General features: G+C 32.2%; 1 protein-coding gene across 1 annotated transcript in view; it reads left to right on the top strand.

Annotated features, from left to right (window-relative positions):
* Positions 1-20,485, top strand: part of LOC114325993 (syntaxin-binding protein 5) — a 307,868-nt gene that overhangs the window by 54,055 nt on the left and 233,328 nt on the right. Inside the window, exon 2 of the mRNA XM_050652347.1 lies at positions 13,642-13,839. Within this exon, the coding sequence (XP_050508304.1) occupies positions 13,642-13,839 (198 nt within the window). The remainder of the gene's footprint in view (positions 1-13,641; positions 13,840-20,485) is intronic.

Here is a 20,485-nt window from a genome sequence, read left to right on the forward strand (position 1 = left end):
TAGAGATTTTTTATTGAAAATGGACATGTAACATTCTTATGGCGGGAACATTTTAAAACAAAATTATAGTGAAATTTGTCCACCCCATAAAAAATTTATAGTTATTTTGTTCCCTTAAACCCCCCCCCCCAAACATTTGTGTACGTTCCAATTAATTTATTATTGTGGTTCCATTAGTTAAACACAACGTTTTTAAAACTTTTTTTTGCCTCCTATTATTTTTTCGATAAGCCAGTTTTTATCGAGATGCGGATTATTTTTCAATATATTTACGTAATAATTTTATGGGGGTTTTGTTCCTTTAAACCCCCCAACTGTTTGTGTACGTTCCAATTAAACTATTATTGTGGTACCATTAGGTAGACACAGTGTTTAAAAACTTTTTTGCCTCTTAGTCTTTTTTTGATAAGTCGCCTTTTATCGAGATGTGGCTTCTTCTTCAAAATATACCTAAAAATGTAAGTTATTAATAAATTTTCAGATTATTAACAGGTATTATCATAGGTACTTAACCATATACAAATATATGGTGGATTTGATAAATATTCAAAATATCTCTATAAATACTGGCTTATCGAAAAAGTACTAAGAGGTCAAAAAGTTTTAAAAACATTGTGATTAACTAATAGTGCCACAATAATAATTTAATTGGAACGTACACAAAAGTTTGGGGTGGTTTAAGAGAGCAAAACCCCCATAAAATTTTTATGGGGTGCACAAATTTCACTTTAATTTTTTTTTAAGATGTTGCTGCCATAAGAATGCCACATGTCCATTTTCAATAAAAAAATCCCTAAGAGTTTTCGATATATGAAAAAAAATCGATTTTCATTTTGTAACTTCAAAAGGCTGTAACTTTTTTTGTGTACACAATTGTATATAGGTAAGTGAGGTTCAATCAACCTATTTTTGACCTCAGAATCTGTGGTATAATTTATGACCAATCTTTTCGGGACACCCTGTATATTATTATAGTGCGTATATCATTATTCTTTATAAAATATTTAATGTTAATTAATATTTTGATAGAGTTACCATTTGAAACACATATTTAGATCTAAATGGAATAACTAAACAGTACATTTTCTATTCTTTTCGCATATTTAAATTTTCTCATTTAATTGTGTGATTACTCTTCTGAATTTGTATTTGATATTTTAAATATACAGAGTGGACCAAAGAAAACAGTCCACCTCGATATTTGGCAGTATTTATTAGATTTTAAGGAAATGACGAAACAGGTCGATTTTTGATCTAAGGGTACATACATTTTTACGGTACATACATCTGTCATTTGTCAACCCCCTCCCTTCCACTTCCTCCACCCCTTATTTTTAAATAGGTAATAGGGGTCGTGTGCTAGCTTATTTGAAGGGTTATTCAATTCTCTATTCAGTAATATTAACATTGACATAATTATTTATATATAGGGTGCCCAAGAAAAATGATTTTGAATTAAATAATTAAATTAATTGACACAAAAAGAAGAATGTATGTAATTTATTTAACTCAAAATACATTCTACTGCTGACAGAAAACAGAAAAAAATCTTTATTTGATAAATAAACATTGTTTGTTGCTTAAATTCAATATTCAACCTACAAAGAGGCAGATTGGTGGCAGCTTAAACATTGAAATTAAGCGAAAAGTAATGTTTATTTATCAAAAAACATTGTTTTCTGTTTTGTGACAGCAGTATAATGTATGTTGAATTAAATCAATTACATACATTCTTCTTTTTGTGTCAATTACTTTAATTAATTTTTTTTCTTGGACACCCTGCATAAATAATTATGTTAATGTTTATATTACTGAATAGAGAATTGAATAACCTTTTAAATGAGGTAGCACACGACCCTGTTCCCTATTTAAAAATAAGGGGAAGGGGAAGTGGAAGGGAGGCAGTGGACAAATGACAGATGTATGTACCGTAAAAATGTGTCCTTAAATCAAAAATCGACTGTTTCGTCATTTCCTTAAAATCTAATAAATACTGACAAATATCGGGGTGGCCCACTGTTTTCTTTGGCCCACTCTGTATTTTGATATAGTGGATATTACAATTTTTTATTTTTATGATATTTGGAGTGTGCTCTTTGTTTTTTAAATATACCATTTCTGTTTCATTGTTTTTTTGCAATTCAAATATTTAAAAACAGTTGTGCTCTTTATTTACGAGTGGTCTTCCCTGTTTCTCACCTCTATGAACGATCCCGGTCATAATCTACCAGGACTAAGGAACGGTGCCTTCGAGAATATAGTGTATCGGCGTTCTAAGTTTACGTCTTAGTAATGTAGTTTACATGTATGGGACATCGCAACAAAGTAAGTTTGCTAAGGTTGCCGCGACAGAAAGGACTTGTCGGTAATGAAGCTGCTGATAGTCTTACCAAAGACTATCATAAATGTCTAATCTGCGGCAGATCAAAAACCCTCATAGTGGCACTTGTCTGAAAATGGGAAGAGGAAATTAATATATCTACGGGGAAAACATTTTAAGCTAAACGAAGCAAAAATGTTGTTAAAACCGTTTAATTAAATAGTTCGTTTATGTTAATATACCAAGTAGTCCATATTTCTTCTTCATTTATCATCATTTTTCCTATTGAGTCTACAATTATATAAGGAATTTTCTTAGGATATAGGCCAGCTATTTCTCTGCTGGTTTTGAACATATTGGATGAGTCGTGTTTGTGGTCTAACCAATGAACTGTCAATACGGATGGAATGGCCCCGTCCCGTTCAAATAGTGAACCGAGATTGACGCCAGCATACAAGAGAGAGGTCCTGAGAGAGACAGAAAAGGATCAGGTAAAATTTGACAGGCCGCGTAATTTGAGTTGCCTATATCAACTTAAATCGAGGAAATGGACCTCATATTTTTTAACTTGGTATCAGGGCTGATAGGCAGTATTTAAAAATTAAGTTAGGTTAATAAAGTTAAAAAATATGAGGTCCATTTCCCCGATGTAAGTTGATATAGGCAACTCAAATTACACGGCCTGTCAAATTTTACCTAATCCTTTTCTGTCTCTCTCAGGACCTCTTTCTTGTATGTTGGCGGCATTAATTTTCTTCATGTCTATTCCATCCGTATTGAGAGTTCGTTGCGTCTAACTCTTCCATTTCAACGTATTTATTGCCCATCTACTTTTCTTTAGCGATCTTCATTATCTTTTATTTGATTAAGTTATGTTTTTCTTATATCCCTCGCTGTTGCTACTCTGTTGTCTTCTCTTCTCCATCAATTCAAGAATTTTATTGGTCATCCATTGTTGTTTGTTTTGAATTATTTGTTTTTTGTATGTTTTTCTATTATTTGTCGGATATGTCTACTCTTTTTTCCATATTTTACACAACTACTGTTTTCATACATTATTTTACTAAGCTGGTTATTTAGATCTTATTATATTTGTGTTCCGAAAATCGGTCAGGAATTTAAACATTTTTGACAACATTTTTGAAAGAAACGTTTAATATTTCCTTATACAGTAGAACCTCGATAACTCGGATTAATCGGGACCGCGGTCGATGCGGGTTATCGAAAATCCGGGTTAGCCGGAGAGCATAGTAAAAATTAATAAAATAAGGTATACTTATAGATAAAGTCCGTTAAAATTGAAATAACATGAAATATATATGCACAGTACACATCTAACTTACCTATAGTTGTATAGAGTATAGTATAGATAGACAGTATAGAGTATAGAGTATTGTTAATTTCTAGGTAAAAAAACTCAGTCAGTTTCGGTTGTGTCAATTTGGTCTGCCATCGGATCGATGTTATGTTATTTAAGAACAGTGACTCTTTCATTGTTTAAAAGACCATTGTTTAAAAAAAATTTTAAATAGTCTTTTTTTAAACAATGCTAAGACAGTTGGAAATAAATAAAGGAATAACAGGTGTCTGTTGTTTCGGATAGCCCGAGATAATGAGCGTGGCTCTGCCGCCGCCGTGTGCCATGAGTCATTTTTACTATCGTATAGTTCAAATTACACAAATACCCATTATCTCTCAAATATTACATTATGGTCGAAGCGAAGATTGGTGGGATATGCGCATTTTATCAATGAAATTCGATATTTTTAAGACATTCCAGAAGCGGCTACAGATAAAATGTTATAATATAGTCCTGTCGCCAGGGGGGGTACAACGGCCTCCTTTATTCAGATGGACTTACCCAAGTTTTTTTCATGTATTTTGACCCGTAGAATACGAATTTTTTGGGTAACAGTTGATCCGGATGTCGATAAGATTGTTATTGACCAAGAACTTGAGGAATTACATAACCGCGATCTCTCGCAAAACAAAACATTTTTTGGTATTTTTTGGGTCATTCTAAGCAAAACATGTTTCTACAATTTTTTTCGTAGGATGGCTAGTTTCCGAGATAACCGCGGTTGAACTTTCAAAAAATCGAAAAATTGCAATTTTTGAACCCGAATAACTTTTGATTAAAAAATAAAATAGCCAGTCTGCTTACCGCATTTGAAAGTTTAAGTCAAATTATATCGGTTTTAATTATTTGCATTCCTAAAAATTTATTTTTTTATTGTTTAACAAAGCTATAAACACATAGTGTTTCCCGTGCCTTTACATGCATTTTAACGCATGCTACGTAGAAATAGCCTCGATTGCACTAGTACCTATTCTACCTACTCGTTAGATTTTAAATGAGAAATCATAGAAAACATCACTCACGCACTAGGTGTTTGTAGCTTTGTTTAACAATAACACAATAAATTTTTAGCAATGCAAATAATCAAAACCGATATAATTTGACTTGAACTTTCAAAGGCGCTAAGCAGAATTGCTATTTTATTTTTTAATCAAAAGTTATTCGGGTTTAAAAATTGCAGTTTTTCGATTTTTTGAAAGTTCAACCGCGTTTATCTCGAAAACTGAGCATCCTACGGGAAAACTTGTTAGAACATTTTTTACTTAGAATGACCCAAAAAATACAAAAAAATGTTTTGTTTTGTGAGAAACCTCTGTTATGTAATTCCTCAAGTTCTTGGTCAATAACAATCTTATCGACATCCGGATCAACTGTTACCCAAAAAATTCGTATTCTACGGGTCAAAATACATGAAAAAAACTTGGGTAAGTCCATCTGAATAAAGGAGGCCGTTGTACCCCCCCTGGCGACAGGACTAATATATTACATACATTTTTATTGTTGAAATGTTTATCTGATGAAAATCGGTCCGGGTTAGCCGGACTTCCGGGTTAGCGGGGGCCGACTTATCGGGGTTCCACTGTACTTAGCCGTTGCCTGGAAACGAAAAATAACGTGTTCGGAAATGTTATTTCCTTTCTGTAAGGAAATATTTTTTTCTACGAGCGTGCAAAAAAGTCTACTTTTCCCACGCGTTTTAGTTTGGAAAGTTTTACTTTTCCGCACTGAATTGACATACATAATATATGATGCCATCTAAATCACTGAATTATTTTAAAATTCGTAAGTAAAGATGCGTGCCAATTGTAAAGTGTGTGACGTGCTTTTTGACAATAATTGCTTTGTTTGACATCGTTGCTATGACTTAAAATATTAAAACCTGTATTGATATACAGTGATGCGCACGCTAATAACCGGCACAATACCTCAAAAGTTGGAAAACATAATACATTGCGAAATAAAAAGAGATGATACTAGTGGAGGTGGAAGAAATCGTTATAAACGTCTAAAATAATATTACATTACATAGTTTCCTACCTTTAAACGTCTGTGACAGGAGCATTTTATAACATTCTACTGTCACAGTGACAGTTGTTATACTACTCTGATACGTCTAAAGGTGAGAAACTATGTAATGTAATGTTATTTTAGACGTTTATAACGATAATTTCCACCTCCACTAGTTTCATCTCTTTTTGTTTCGCGCAATGTATTATGTTTTCCATCTTTTGAGTTATTTTGCTGGTTATTAGCGCGCTCATCACTTTATACCATTCATTACTGAATAACAGGTATTTAGGCACCGCATTGACTTTAATTCGGGATTATTATATCTTATTAGCGATATTTTTTAATTCAATTAATTGATTAAGATTTGGTCATTCTTTAAACGCTCGTAGAAAAAATATTGTTCCTAACTCTTGCTGAAAGTCTCTTTTCCGCACTCGACTGCTTGCCGAACTCCGCTTGGCGTCGTTCGGCAAACTGCAATCGCCTGCGGAAAAGTATGACTTTCCGCACTAGTTAGGAAAATAACTATTTCCTTACAGCAGACCAAAAATACTGCCAAAAATAAGCAAATGCGTCAAATTTGACAATTCAATATTTTTGTTGCTATACTTATAAAACCTGTATTTGGTGGCATCACGAATATTTGAGTCAAAATAATAATATGTCTATTTGAAAATTTTAACATCTTTATTTTAATATAATTTAAATGTTCGATTTTCGGAAAAATAGTATGTGTACCTTGCAGGAAAAGCCACATTCCCGGACTCTGTATTGCCTTGTCTCGGCTTCCGCCTCGACGGCAATGTTTACATCATCCGGGAATGTTAAGCTTTTCCTACTAGGTACACAATAACACTATTGTTATTATTCTCTTATATTATTTCGTTATAACTCAAAAACGTTTTTGCCATATTCGTTATTTCATTTTTTTTTGTTTGTGATAAATTAATTAATAACTTAGTAACACTTTATTTGTTTGTATTTGTTTTATATAGCACAGTATTAGTCTAACATTATTGTTAAATTTACCTTCATTTATTCTAAATTAAGGAAATCTCAGTTGACTATTAGTTTACTGGTCACGCAATATATCTTTGTTTTAAATTTTAAAATGAGGATTAAATCGTCAGATAGCGTGATACTACTGCTATTAGATCTGTATAATTAACATAACTTTTCTTTTGCGCCACCCGACCAATTGGAGTATTAATGAATGCATCTGATTTTATTGTAGAAGAGTTACGGGGATATTATTTTCATTCTGGGTTGAGAATATTATTCTAGGAATGTTTTGGGAAATAAATACAACTAACGCATTGATGTATGACTTAAAATACGCTACAAAGATAACATTAATCAAAAAACTGCATCTCTAGTGTGCAGAACGCTGCACCAGTTGTTAAATGGACCTGATGATTCTTCACACAAGACTAGAGTTTCACAATATTCGATAAAAATATCGATATTGTATTGATATCGTATCGAAAATCAATACGATACCGATACAATACACACCTTAGCAATATTAATATCGATACGATACTCATTATCTGAAATCAATACAATACTCTTGTATTGTCGATACGTTTGCCTCGATATTATGGAAAATATCGATATCGAGAAAAAAAAATAAAACGCCACAGTTGTTTGATTATATTTCTTGGAATAGGCATTTAGATAAGTGATCTGCAACCCAAGCATCAGCTGTTAGAATATTTTACACTTGAGTGCTTGAAATTAAAGCTCTTGAGAGTGACTAAATGACTGTTATGATTACACTGTTTATATCATGTGGCATTTGTGGCAATATTATGGAAGTAAATGATGATGACGCAAAAATAATTTTCAACAAAAATAATGAATTGCGATTTATTCCGAATCTCCGGGATTACCCTATCTTTTCAAAAGTAATTTTTAAACAATAGATACAGAATTAGTAAGTATTAGTTGTTTCAAAGAAGCATTCAGCCATATTAAATTTTTATAAGGATCTATAAGTTATAAGAAATATTTGTAATATTTTTAGAATAATGCCCATTTGCCAAGCATGCATAATTACGCATAAAGAGCCTACACAGCTCAGATGTATAATTATTCTTTTTATGTCGATATTTTATCGAGTATTGTGTCGATCTCTTATCGAAATTAATATCAATACGATATTTTTATAAAAAAGTATTGCCGATATCGATACTCGATACGATACTTCATTGGCATAACCAATACAATACTCAATACTTAAAAAGTATCGATATTGTATCGTATCGTATCGTGAAGCTCTACACAAGACGGGAACCAACTTCTGTAGTGGTTGTTAAGTAGACTCTGATAATCTTTGTCGAGTCGAAGCAAGGTTGGTTTTAGGAAACCTAAATCCAACAGCGAAACAGCTTAATCCACACATGGTCAAGTTAGGATATAAAACTGTTTTTATTTTCTGCCGAAACTGTGAGAAACAAGATTTATCTTAGAATCGAATGTTTTCATAGCGCAACACTTCTTGTATCAAAGACTTAAAAAAGGGGCCTACGGAAATGCGATATTTTCTCGGATTTAGTTAGTTGGAATCTACAAAATAGCCAGACGTGTTCATTTTGAAATAGTCAAGGATGCGATGAATTGTATATCGAGATTATATAAGCATACATTATAATTATCGTTATGTTAGAAAATTTTCTAACACTACCTTACAGTAAAATAAACTTTATTCTAACATTCTCTGAACTTAACGTTCAAAATACAATCTACTGCCAATTCTTCCTAAGGATTATGATTTGTTTCCTCCATGAACTTCTCAGAAAGTGACTCGTAACTACTATCAAGAAATCTCTTGAAATTTGGGATACCTGCAACCATAGTTATGTCCATACAAATGCTTACTTACTTTTTCTAAATTCGTTTTTTAATGTTTTATTTCCGTTTAGAAAATATTCCCAAAATCCGAAATGAAAGTCAAAAAAGTGAATTTCTATTTTCACTTCGGATTTTGAAAATTATTTCCTAAGTGAAAATTAAAATGTCAAAGAAGCTAAAGGAAAACAGAAAATGGTAAAAAATGTTGATAAGATTTTTTTATTTTGGTGCATCCAATAAAAGCACAATAAAAACACAAAAAATAAATTGAGGAGATAAGTAACGCCAAAGTCCTCTGATCAATCACCGCTAAGGCAAGGCGCACATTGAGACACATGTGACGCAAGCCACGCAGAGCAGCACACGCAACGTTTCTGTATCGTGTGGCCAGCATTGCACGCCCGAATTTGAAAGCAAGCACCACACTCTCGGCGAAGTTACTTCGGCAAAGTTGACCAAAGTCCGAAGTACCCGTCACTACACTCGTTCTACTTCACGAGGAACACATTCACGCCGGCGATAAGGACGTCGGTTCCTTTGACTTGATCGCAAAAGCCGCCACCGAATGGAAGTAGACCAAGGCACAGCCAAGTCGCATAAGGTGCCTGTCTACACTCTCGTACCTGCTGAACTTCGATCGACTTCGCGAGTAGTATAGTGAGCGTTTAAGACACAGCGCAGCGTAAGCCACGAACGCCCCAAAAATAAGCTGCGTCGCTCAGTGTTCGAAACACAGATTTAGTGTGCGTGCGTGAATTTCTTTAACATTTCGTAGATTTCTCGATACAAAAAATTCAGGAAGAAGTCGAAGCTGCTTACTAGAATACCGATTATAGGAACATGCCGATATTTTTCAAATAAATGTATAACTTTTTTTATATAGTTTCTTAAAATTAAAATGATATCTGGATTATTAGGTCTTTGAGTTAATAAATACTTTATTACTTTGTTATGAAAACCAATTCGAACCTTTTCTCCGAAACATAACAGATCAATAAAGTACGTTTTCATTTTGTCTACAAATTTCTATTGTTACCCACTTCGGTGCAGTTATAAATTTTATTGGTTAATAGTTAATGGTTTATTGACTTCAACAACAAAATGACAGAAAAGAATAGAAACGTTCTGTTATTTGTTGTGTCCGAGAATTCAGATGCCAAATTGAATTCACCATTTCATTTTTTTTTCATGTGTTGTTTTCCCTTTTCCAATATGATTTCTTTTTTTTTTGAGAGCTCGTAATGCAAAACTTCTGGACCCTTATTTTTGACCCTTCGCTTCGTTATCGATCATTCGCTATCTGTATATGTAAAGTGTACAGACAGCGAATGATCGATAACGAAGCGAAGAGTCAAAAATCGGGGTCCTGTTTCCCAATCTGCATCCGAATCTGCCTCTTCCATGACCGCAAACGTAACAGCACAACTACTGAGTGCATTGTGTGACAATATGCGCTTAGCCGACGCAGCCCATGAATTTCGTGCCATGTGTAGAGATTTAACACATCGGAAAAAATGGGAAAAATTGGGAAAAAACAGGTTTTTCTCCGTTTTTTTTCCAAAGCATTAGAAAAATTGGAAAAATGAGAAAATTTAAATATTTTTTAATTGAGACTTGAAACGTGAAAAATAACAATTTTAAAGTCGGTTAAATTAAAAATAAATGCAGGAGCATACTTTAATAATATCTATTAATATCTAAGATATAAGTACAAATATGTATATAGGGTTAAAAATTACAATATTATTGAAAGTATCAAAACCGAAACTTCAAAGATAGAGAGCACGATATTTTTTAACCAAAGCGCTCAGTGGTTTTCATCTGAGTCTGATTTTGAATCTTCAGACCAAGCATCTGATTCAGACTCGATCCCCTCTTCATCATCCTGGACGGATAAAAGAACATGATTTTTATCTGTTTTTCGTTTATAACCAAATTTAAATGAATAACTTCTGAATTTTATCCTGTAATTTTATTTCTTTTGCTTGTATGTATGAGGCCGAAAATAGAGATCAATTTAAAATTCGGGAGCCTATAAGTGGCTGCGATGTAAACAAACCTTGCCACCATATAATGGGATGAGCATTATTCGCACTATCCCCAAAGAATTTCGACTAAAAAATCCAGTTTTTGTTCTAAATCGGATTAGATTTGCCACCACCTTCCCTACAGCTAGTTTAAGTGAACGAGCCATTTTAGAAATGAAGTCTAAAGCTTCCATTAGTTGGTCTTTATTCAACAATTATTATTCTCCTTTAAAACGAGCATCAAGAAAATTGGCTGCAAAGTGAATCGGCTTAGAACAAAATTCATAGCGTTCTTCAACATATTTTAGCAACCTTTCGATAGACTAGACTAACCAGACTAAGAGAACTAGTCTGGTTAACTTGTTGGGCAATATTTAATATTGTGTCTTTTATATACTTAAAGACAAAAGGCACTTCTGATAATATAGATCTATCGAATTCTACTAAATTTATCGATTTAAATACGGGATGCAGAATATGTTTAGTATATTGTAAGAAATTGTAAGAAAAAAACAAGTTTTTTTGCTGCACCCAATTTTTCCGGAAATTTTAAACCTCTAGCCATGTGTTGTTTGTGCTGCCCTACGTGACTTGCGTCGCATGTGTCTCAATATGCGCCTTGTCTAAGCCCTACAAATGTCTCAGGTTATATAGGTTGCTGATTCACTGAGTATTAGCTGTGTACATAAGGTACCGGCGAGACTGCTTCTTAAAGGGTTTAAATCTAACTCACTAATATTAAAGACAGAAAACACATTTATTCTAAAAAAACAACTAAAAGGGATATGAAATATATTATGAAAAAATAATAATAACGGGAAATACTAATAATATTAATATTAATGTAAATTCTCGAAAATTAAACTACGAAACTTGACCGGAAAATAATATACGAGGCCCTTACTTTATCATGTCCTATGTTCATGGGTATGTAGCGGTTACGCTACTAATTAAAATATTTCAATTAAAATTGCATTAATAATATCCCTCAAGAAATTTCTTGTGATACGCCCGCGATCGATTAACAAACGACATTGCTCTACACACGCGCGAAAACCTCGTTGTATTGGAACGGAATCGATTTTTCGATTGAGTTGTTAGTTGGGTCAAACTCTTTAAAGCAAACACGCCGTGTTTTAATTTTAAGTGGCGTATTTGAAACGAAATTTGGAATAGTAATGAAACATATATAACTAAAAGGAAGGAACACTAGCCAAGTAAATTTCTATAATTGCTATCCAATCAGAACTAAATGTATCTTTGGGTTTTTCCACATAAAGGAAGTACAGTAACGACGTGCTGCTTGTTTCAAATCCCGTCACTTGAATACTTACTGACTTAGTAACCTAGAGACCACTTATATTGTGGTAGCAACTTTTTTTTCGGTTTATCCGTAGAGGTTGTCAAGACCATTACCTGATTAGACTGTAACCAGGATTGGATTTATCACCACAGCAGCCAACTAGTTTTGCCGTGCCAAGAGGACTTTCCTGTGGACTTTCAACTCATTTAAATAGTGCTGTGAAAGATAAGTTTGTTTACCTTTTTATCTACTTTTGGTTACTATATATTTGCTTACAACTGTACACTTTTTTGTATGCATATGATCAAGTAAACTACATATTTTTCTGGATAGATAGGGTTTTTGGGTCGTTATTTTTGTTTAACATAAATAGTAGTTTTTTTTTCAAATAAATAAAGTTAAGTCTTGGTAACTAATCATTATAAATATTTGCATATTAAAATTTGATAGGAAATAAGGTTGTTAAAATTTATGCCGAGGTTTTAAAAATAGGGAATATGTCTAATATGGTTTTTTTTAGTAGGATATAAGGAGTCACTGACCAACTCATTTATATAACTATTATTTTTGCTAGGTGAGATACTTATTTTTTGGTAATTGTAGATTTTCTTGTCGTGTATCTCATTTTAGTCTAGTTCAATTAAGTAATATTACTAAGTTTTAGTTGTAAAACCTTTTTGCTATTCTAACGGACTTTGTTTTGGATTGTGATATTAATACCTTTGCTTGGCACAGTGGTAGTGGATATTTGCTTGTTTAGCGGCTATTAGGTCCTGTTTTATATTTACATCACCCAGTACCACTGTTATTCAGTTTTTGCGTTATATGTTAATAATTGTTTATAGATATATAAAATATTTATTATAAATATATTTGGTATTAGTAAGGTTGATTTTTTATTTTAGTCTCTATTATCAGTATATAGCAAGACAACGTAAGTTGAGTATTTTTGTATTTAGGTCATTGGATCAACTGTCATTTATTTCCTGTCGTCCGTTAGTTCAAAATCTCGAGCTTTTCAAATTCTAGGCACAGAAAGCCCGAGTTGGCGCCCATCTTCTTCTCTCCTTGTCATACTTTTCATATCACTCTATTTCCAGCGTTCTTATCAAGTTGCCTTCCATTTTTGTATTAACAGGTCTCATTTTCGTTCTTGTTTCCATTATTTCATTATCCCATCTCTCTATTTTTATATCTCAAAGCCAATATTCAGTGTATTGAAGCTAGCCCGAATACTCACTTGAGATATAGTGTCCCTCTGCCCATTTGATTTGTTCTTGCGAGCTAAGCCACTCTTCATTAGCATCTTAAATCACTTCTCTTCCAGTTTTCCCCTATTTCTTCAGTTCTTCCTCTTCAAAATCTCAATACCCAGAGTATAGAGGTTTCAGTATCACTTGCCTAGATATATGCCACAACTCTTCAACTCGATCTTACAACTTCCACTAATTCCGCGAGGAACTTCTATTGAAACTTTCTTAAGGTAGAAAGTCAATACAAAAATATTTGCGCAGCTTTCTCTGTATACTAAAGCATTTTAGTTGTAGTATTATAAATTACTGAGTGGTCATTTATTACTAATATAGTATATTGAAACAACACATGCATACTATTATCTATATTATCTTTGAATAAACCTGTACGAATTTACTGAATATTTCACCCTGTATCTACCGTACTTATAATCTACTCCCATCACTGCTTTTAGGTATACGACTATTCAAAATATTTCTAAAACAAAAATTGTTCCTTAACCATAATTTTATAGATTGGGCCAACCGGGGGTGGATGTTCACGTACGACACGACATGGATGGCCCTCCAGGTTCCGCTGCCGTCCTTCATCTACAGTTTCTCGTCAACGAGGGGGCCCTTATTTCTGCCACCGCCGACGACACCCTTCACCTGTGGAATTTCCGACAGCGAATTCCACAGATCGTTCAAAGTCTCAAGTTCCAAAAGGAAAAGTAAGCATCCACTATTAGTTTAGTATTGACAGCTTGATGTATTGCGGATTATAGGCTACCTATTTCTAACCGAATCAGCAGAATCCATATTTGACCTATATTGTGTTTAGTTGTATATAAAATAATCATATACTCCCTTTCAAAATTATTTGATCTCAATTCAACTGATAATACCCAACGTATTTGAAATTTTCTTGTCTCACTTATTGCAGTAATTTTAATAAAGTGATAATATGGGTACGTACTTTAGGGGGGAGTGCATTTAGATTTTCACTTCGGAAAAAATCAAACAAGATAAAACTTTTTGTAATTTCATTAAGAAATGTTTAATAAACAACATATCAAAAAGTTCTACTCGTAAAGTGGGTGCTTCATTTTTTATTAAACAAATGAACAGCGAAGTTAGATGTTTTTTTAAATAACTCCGAAAATATAATTTTTAGAAAAAAACTGACTTGACCATTGAAAAATTCATAAAATTTTACAAAAAAAAACCTTTTATAAAGATTTTTCTAAAATTAAATCTCTAGCTTCTGTAATTTTTTATTTATAACGCTAAAGTCACCCTTCTCACACACATTGGCGCACTGTAAACTAGCGTTGGAAGAAGTGCACAGTTGAGTTTTTTTAATGTAATTCTTTAACTAATGGATCAAAAGAAATTTTACAAATTGGACATGAAAGAAGATGAAATAAGCTATCTTATGGTTGTAATAAAAAGAAATAAAATGTATGGACATAAGTACGGTGTGGGCGGAAAGTGAGCCTTACATGAATTTTGTTTAAAAATGATTTAAAAATGTGTAACTAATACAATTTTACTTATAAAACTCTCAAATTTGCACAACTTAACTCTCAATCATCTTACTAAACGATGTTTTATTCAAAAAAAATCTCAAAAATTTAATTCAAATAATACGATGTCTCAAAAAATGTAATTTTTGAAAACTTCGTAGTTTTACAGAATTCCCACCAGTTTAAGACGGTATTACTCAAGCTTGAATAAATCTAATACAATTTTTTTGCTATTTTTTTAAAGCTTGGGATGTAATCTTTAAAAAACACTGAATTATTTTAGTTTAAAATTGAAATAAACAATTTATTTTTGAGAAAACTAAGAAAGATAACAAAAATGTAATACAAAAACCGAAAATTACCAGCTGAAAAAATGTATATACAGAGTGATCAAAACTTTTTTCTGTAAAACTTACCTAAAATACATTTAATAATAAGCTTCAACAATAATAAATGTTCAACAAAAAAAATTTTTTTTAGCTCTTATACAGTATGTCTGCGTAACTTGGAACCTATTGATAACTTTTTTAATATCAGTTTTACGAAAAAAAGTTATTTTTTATAAAATACTCCGCATCGTATATAACATAAGATGCAACCATCAAATATCAAATTTTGTTAATTTTGTACGAGGTATGTCAAAAATATGAATTTCACTCAAGAGTAAAGTACCTTTATATTTCACAATATCGAAAATTTTTATAAAGAAAAGTTGTTTGGAATTAAAAACTATGTTTCAATATGTAATTATATCCTTCTAATCGAAAATTTGTTTTTTTTTAAATATTCTTTCTAATACATTTTAATTTTTAATATTATTGTGAAAATTATTTGTTTTTCTTTTTTTTAAGAATGAAATTCCATATTTGTTTGATTGGATTCTACTTGTTTTTTATTTAAATATCCGCCATTTTGGATCCGCCATTTTGAAATTTAAATTTTGAATCTTTAATTCAGATTCAACAACCTGTTAAAAATAAAAACAATAAATGTTTTACAAAAATGTTCTTTTTTATGTTCTTTTTAGAAAATCCGCATTTTGGATCCGCCATTTTATAGTTTATAATGTTAACATTTAAGTTAGATTTATCAAAGCACTCAAAAATAAATATATGTAGAAATAAATACATTTTGTAAAGTAATTATGATTTTACAACTATTTTTTAAGTTATCCGCCATTTTGGATCTGCCATTTTATAATTTAAATTATCAAAATTGGATTCAGGTTCAGCAACCTCTCAAAAATATCCACATATAGGCAAACAAACACGTTTTATAAAAAAAATTCGGATTTTACAACTACTTTTTAAGGATTTTTAGGAAAAAATCCGCCATTTTGAATCCGCCATTTTGAATTTGCAAATTGTAATGTCAGATTCGGGTTCAACATAATCAAATCTAAAATAAAAACATTTTTTATCAAAATAAAATGTTGAATTCACCCATATTCTTAACATTATTTATACAAAACAATTGTTATTGTTTAAACAATTAATAAACAATTAGCGGCGAAATTTGTGAGTAGAACTTTTTACTTTAACATATTTATAAACTAACAAAAAAAGTTTTAGAAAAATATAACCTTGTTTGATTTTTTCCGAAACATTGTATCTTTTCGTTCTAATTGCACTCCCCTACTTATACAACCCCGGAATTTTTCTTATGTAAAATTGATAAGAATAAGAGTTACTTACTCTATTTGAAAACATTCTGCTACAGATGAGACAACACTTATGATTCATGTATGATGATAAACCAGCCTATTTATGTAATCAATTAGAAACAGTATATCCAAATCATTGGATAGGTAAGGGAGATATGGAACATTGTCCTACTCAATTGCCGGATTTTATCTAGTTTTTTGCATTTGTTGTTTTCTTGAGTCCCTAGCGTATTCCACTTCCGTCGAAATCATCTTGATCATCTGACGAATAGAATTATAACCATCTGTGAGATAGTAAGAAATACACCAGGAATATTTGCTCGAATACAAAAACAAATGAGTCTAAGGGTTGAATCTTGATGAATATAAAATTCTTAATAGTATGTCAAAAAATGCACAATACATACGTCTTAAAACCCATCAAATTCATTTTATATTCCAACCGATTTCAGAGCAATAAATAAATCGTCAGTTGCTAAGAAAAATTTCAACACTTCGTATCTCGGATAACAAACCATTTGTGGACGTACATTTATCTAGCAAATTGTCATTATTTTTTCATGCAGAATCACCTCTCTGAAGTTTCTTGTACTTATTTGCTAACACAAAATTCCACAGATCGTTCAAAGTCTTAAGTTCGAAAAGGAAAAGTAAGCATATATTAGTTTAGTATTGACAGCTTGATGTATTGCGTATTATAGGCTAGCTATTCCTAACCGAATCGGCAGAATCCATATTTGAGCTATATTGGGTTTAGTTGTATACAGTAAGGGCCACCGTATGAGACACATGGGTAGGTACCTAATTGCTATGCTTATGAGCTAATCTGGTCCGTTTTTAGATATGACTTTAATTCCTGTCATGTTACTGTCAAGAAACTATTCAAAATAATTGTTTTTCGATACAAAAAATACATTAGTTAATAGTATTATTACTCTGTTTTAAAATAACTTTATTCAAACACCAAGAATTGGGACCGTGCAAGTTCGGAAAAGCGACACCTGGTTTCATAGCTCAGCAACATTATTCGCACTTTTAATTATATTGGCCAATTATATTAGTCCTGGTTACTGGATAATTGTCAAGGCCATAGTCCAAAAAAATAATAAGAAGAAAACATAAGATTCAGGTTATGTTATTAAAACGTAAACAATTGTATGTAGTAAATAAAATTAGTTATTAAAATGCAGTACTGCAAGCAAAATACAATTGATTAAATTTACCTTTATACAGGGTGTCCAGAAACTCTATCGACAAACGAAGACAGAACATTCTTCAGATAATTCTAAGACAATTTAACCCTATTCACTTAGTCCGAAAATGCTTCCTAAGGGAGCTAGAGCTCTTTGAAGATGGCGTCTTGTAATGAGTTTTTCTTAAATACCTTCAGAACGCTTCTATTTAGAAAAACAAAAATTAGTAGGCGTATTTATCTTTTAGAGATAAATCTATCCCATCCATTGCGAATTTTTAGTACCGATCATAGGCGTCCGTTTTGGGCAGGGCAACGGTTATTTTATCGCATAACTTTTTTGTCTTTAATGCTTAAGCATTTTTGACACTGTATTATTAAATTTTGAGGTATTTTAGTGCTAAAAGGTACTCTTGTTTTAAGCCGATGGGACACACCGTTTTCTAGAAAAATCGATTTCAAAATTTTTTGTTCTTTGAATTTCAAAAAAAAAATTCAAAAAAAACCTATTTAGAAAGATGAAAACTGGTTCATTAATGTATATTCCAAAGATTAATCGAGTTCATTAATTGCGAATTTCTAGTACCGGTCATAGGCGTCCGTTTTGGGTAGGTCAACAGTTATTTTATGGCGTAACTTTTTTGTCCTTAATTTTTAAGCATTTTTGACACTAGATTATTAAATTATGAGGTATTCGAGTACTAAAAGTTATTCTTGCTTTAAGTTAGTAAAATATATCGTTTTTTTTTTGAAAATTTTTTTCAATATTTTTCAAATTCCAAAAACGAAAAACTTTCAAATCGATTTTTCTAGAAAACGGTGTGTCCTACCGACTTAAAGCAAGAGTACCTTTTAGTACTAGAATACCTCACAATTTAATAATCCAGTATCAAAAATGCTTAAAAGTTGAAGATGAAAAAGTTATGCGATAAAATAACCGTTGCCCTACCCAAAGCGGACGCCTATGACCGGTAATAGAAATTCACAATGGATGGAATCGATTCATTTCTGGAAAGTAAATATGCATACCAATTTTCGTTTTTCTAAATAGAAGCGTTCTGGGGTTATTTAAGAAAAACTAATTACATGACGCCATCTTCAAAGAGCTCTAGCTCCCTTAGGAAGCATTTTCGGACTAGGTGAATTTGGTTAAATTATCTTAAAATTAGCTGAAAAATCTCCTGTCTTCGTTTGTCGGTAGAGTTTCTGGACACCCTGTATAACAATTGCATATCATATCAATATTGTTTTTTTCTTCATTGACGTCATTCATATATGAAATATACGTCAATTTGACAATTTCAGTTGACAATGAATTATGGTAGGGGAGCAAAGTATGCTAAATGTGCAGTCACTTGAGCGCTTTGGGGACCTATTGGGTTGTAAAGAGTAGGTCCTAAAATCAAAAAAAGTTAAGTAAAGTTTTCCATTTTAGTGGGCGCTTGCCATTTTTTAATTTAATTTTCCATTTCCAACAATCGTTTTTTTCGATTATAGCGACATCTATCCATAATTCGAAAAAATGTTTCGAATAAAAGTTACTTATTTTTACGTAAGGAATCCAAATCTGCAATAAAAAATGAGGGTTCCTATTTAAGATTTTAAAGTAACCCCCCACCCCACATCCATGGGGGGTCGCATTTGGTGTCATTTGACAGATTTTTCAAAAATATTGAATAAGTGTATTTTACAGTTTTTCGATCTGATATTCATTTCGCGAAATATCGCGGGATTCGTATTAAAAATATTAAATTTACCCCCCACCCCTCTCTGTGAGAAGTCGTCTTTGGTATCATTCGATAGATTTTTAAAAAATGTTGAGCATATATTTTTTAGTTTTTCGATCTGTCATTCATTTCGCGAAATATTCGCTTTTTTCTTGTGAAATTTTGGGACTCACCCATTTCCTTACGCCCGGCTCAAATCGTCATATTTTTGAAATATACACTCTTTTGCATGTACTTAATCTACCTTATCTTAATCTGACAATTTCGAGCTTTTTTAAGGGTAGATTTTTTTTTCGGGCCCCCCTTAACGAACTCCCCTGTGTCAAGAGCCAATATATAGTAGAGGTACATCTGCAGGGTACCAGGTTTCTCACCATATGCTAATCTGACGCGCTCGAGTGACTGCAAAAATCCCCGCTTGGGCTCCCCTACCATTATTTAAGAAAGTTACAAGATTTCTCCGCTTTTCGCGCACGATCGTTTCTCGTATCCCCTCCAAGTACTTGCACACAGCTAATAGAACAATACTTAAAAACTTTTACAATTTTAACAAAATGACAACTATAAACGTCAAAACTTTCTATGTTAATAGTATTTAGTTTCTATACATTTTCTGACGTTCTAAATAACATCACTTGACATAAAAATAAACTTTGCAACAAGTGAAGGGTCCAGGACTCTAGTAGCTCAATGTTCCTATGTGTCTAGCATGGTGGCTCTTACTGTATAAAATAACCAGTAGTGTAAAATTAATACAAAAATTCAATTCCCTCTTACCTGGTGTTATACTACGTTTGCAAAGTATTGATCTTATATCACATTAATTATAACACAGCTGATTTTACCCAACGTATTTGTAATTTGCTAGTCTTAAATGTTATTAAATTTTAATTAAACCACAATTAATTATAATGAAAATTATAATTTTTGTTTTGTTTTGGCACTTTGATCTCAAACCTGCAAATCGTTTTCAAAATTAATTAATAAAGTTTTGACAATGATCAATTGTTTTATTTGGTAATAAAAGGTGCTATACTCGGTGCAGAGTATAAAATCATGGCGGTTAACGTATAAAATCACGTAGCGCTACAACCCTGGATGGGTCCTGGCTGACTGTACAACTTTCTTCCAATTTGTTCGGTCTTCCATCAACCTAGGGTCAAATAGATGTTCATTTTCCGGAGATCTGCTTGAATGTTATCTCGCCATCGCATTCTGGGACGTCCGAGCGGTCTTTTTCCTGTAGGAATCTTCCCAATACCAGTCTTA

This window comes from Diabrotica virgifera, chromosome 5 (assembly GCF_917563875.1).
Source record: "Diabrotica virgifera virgifera chromosome 5, PGI_DIABVI_V3a".
Lineage (NCBI taxonomy): Eukaryota > Metazoa > Arthropoda > Insecta > Coleoptera > Chrysomelidae > Diabrotica > Diabrotica virgifera.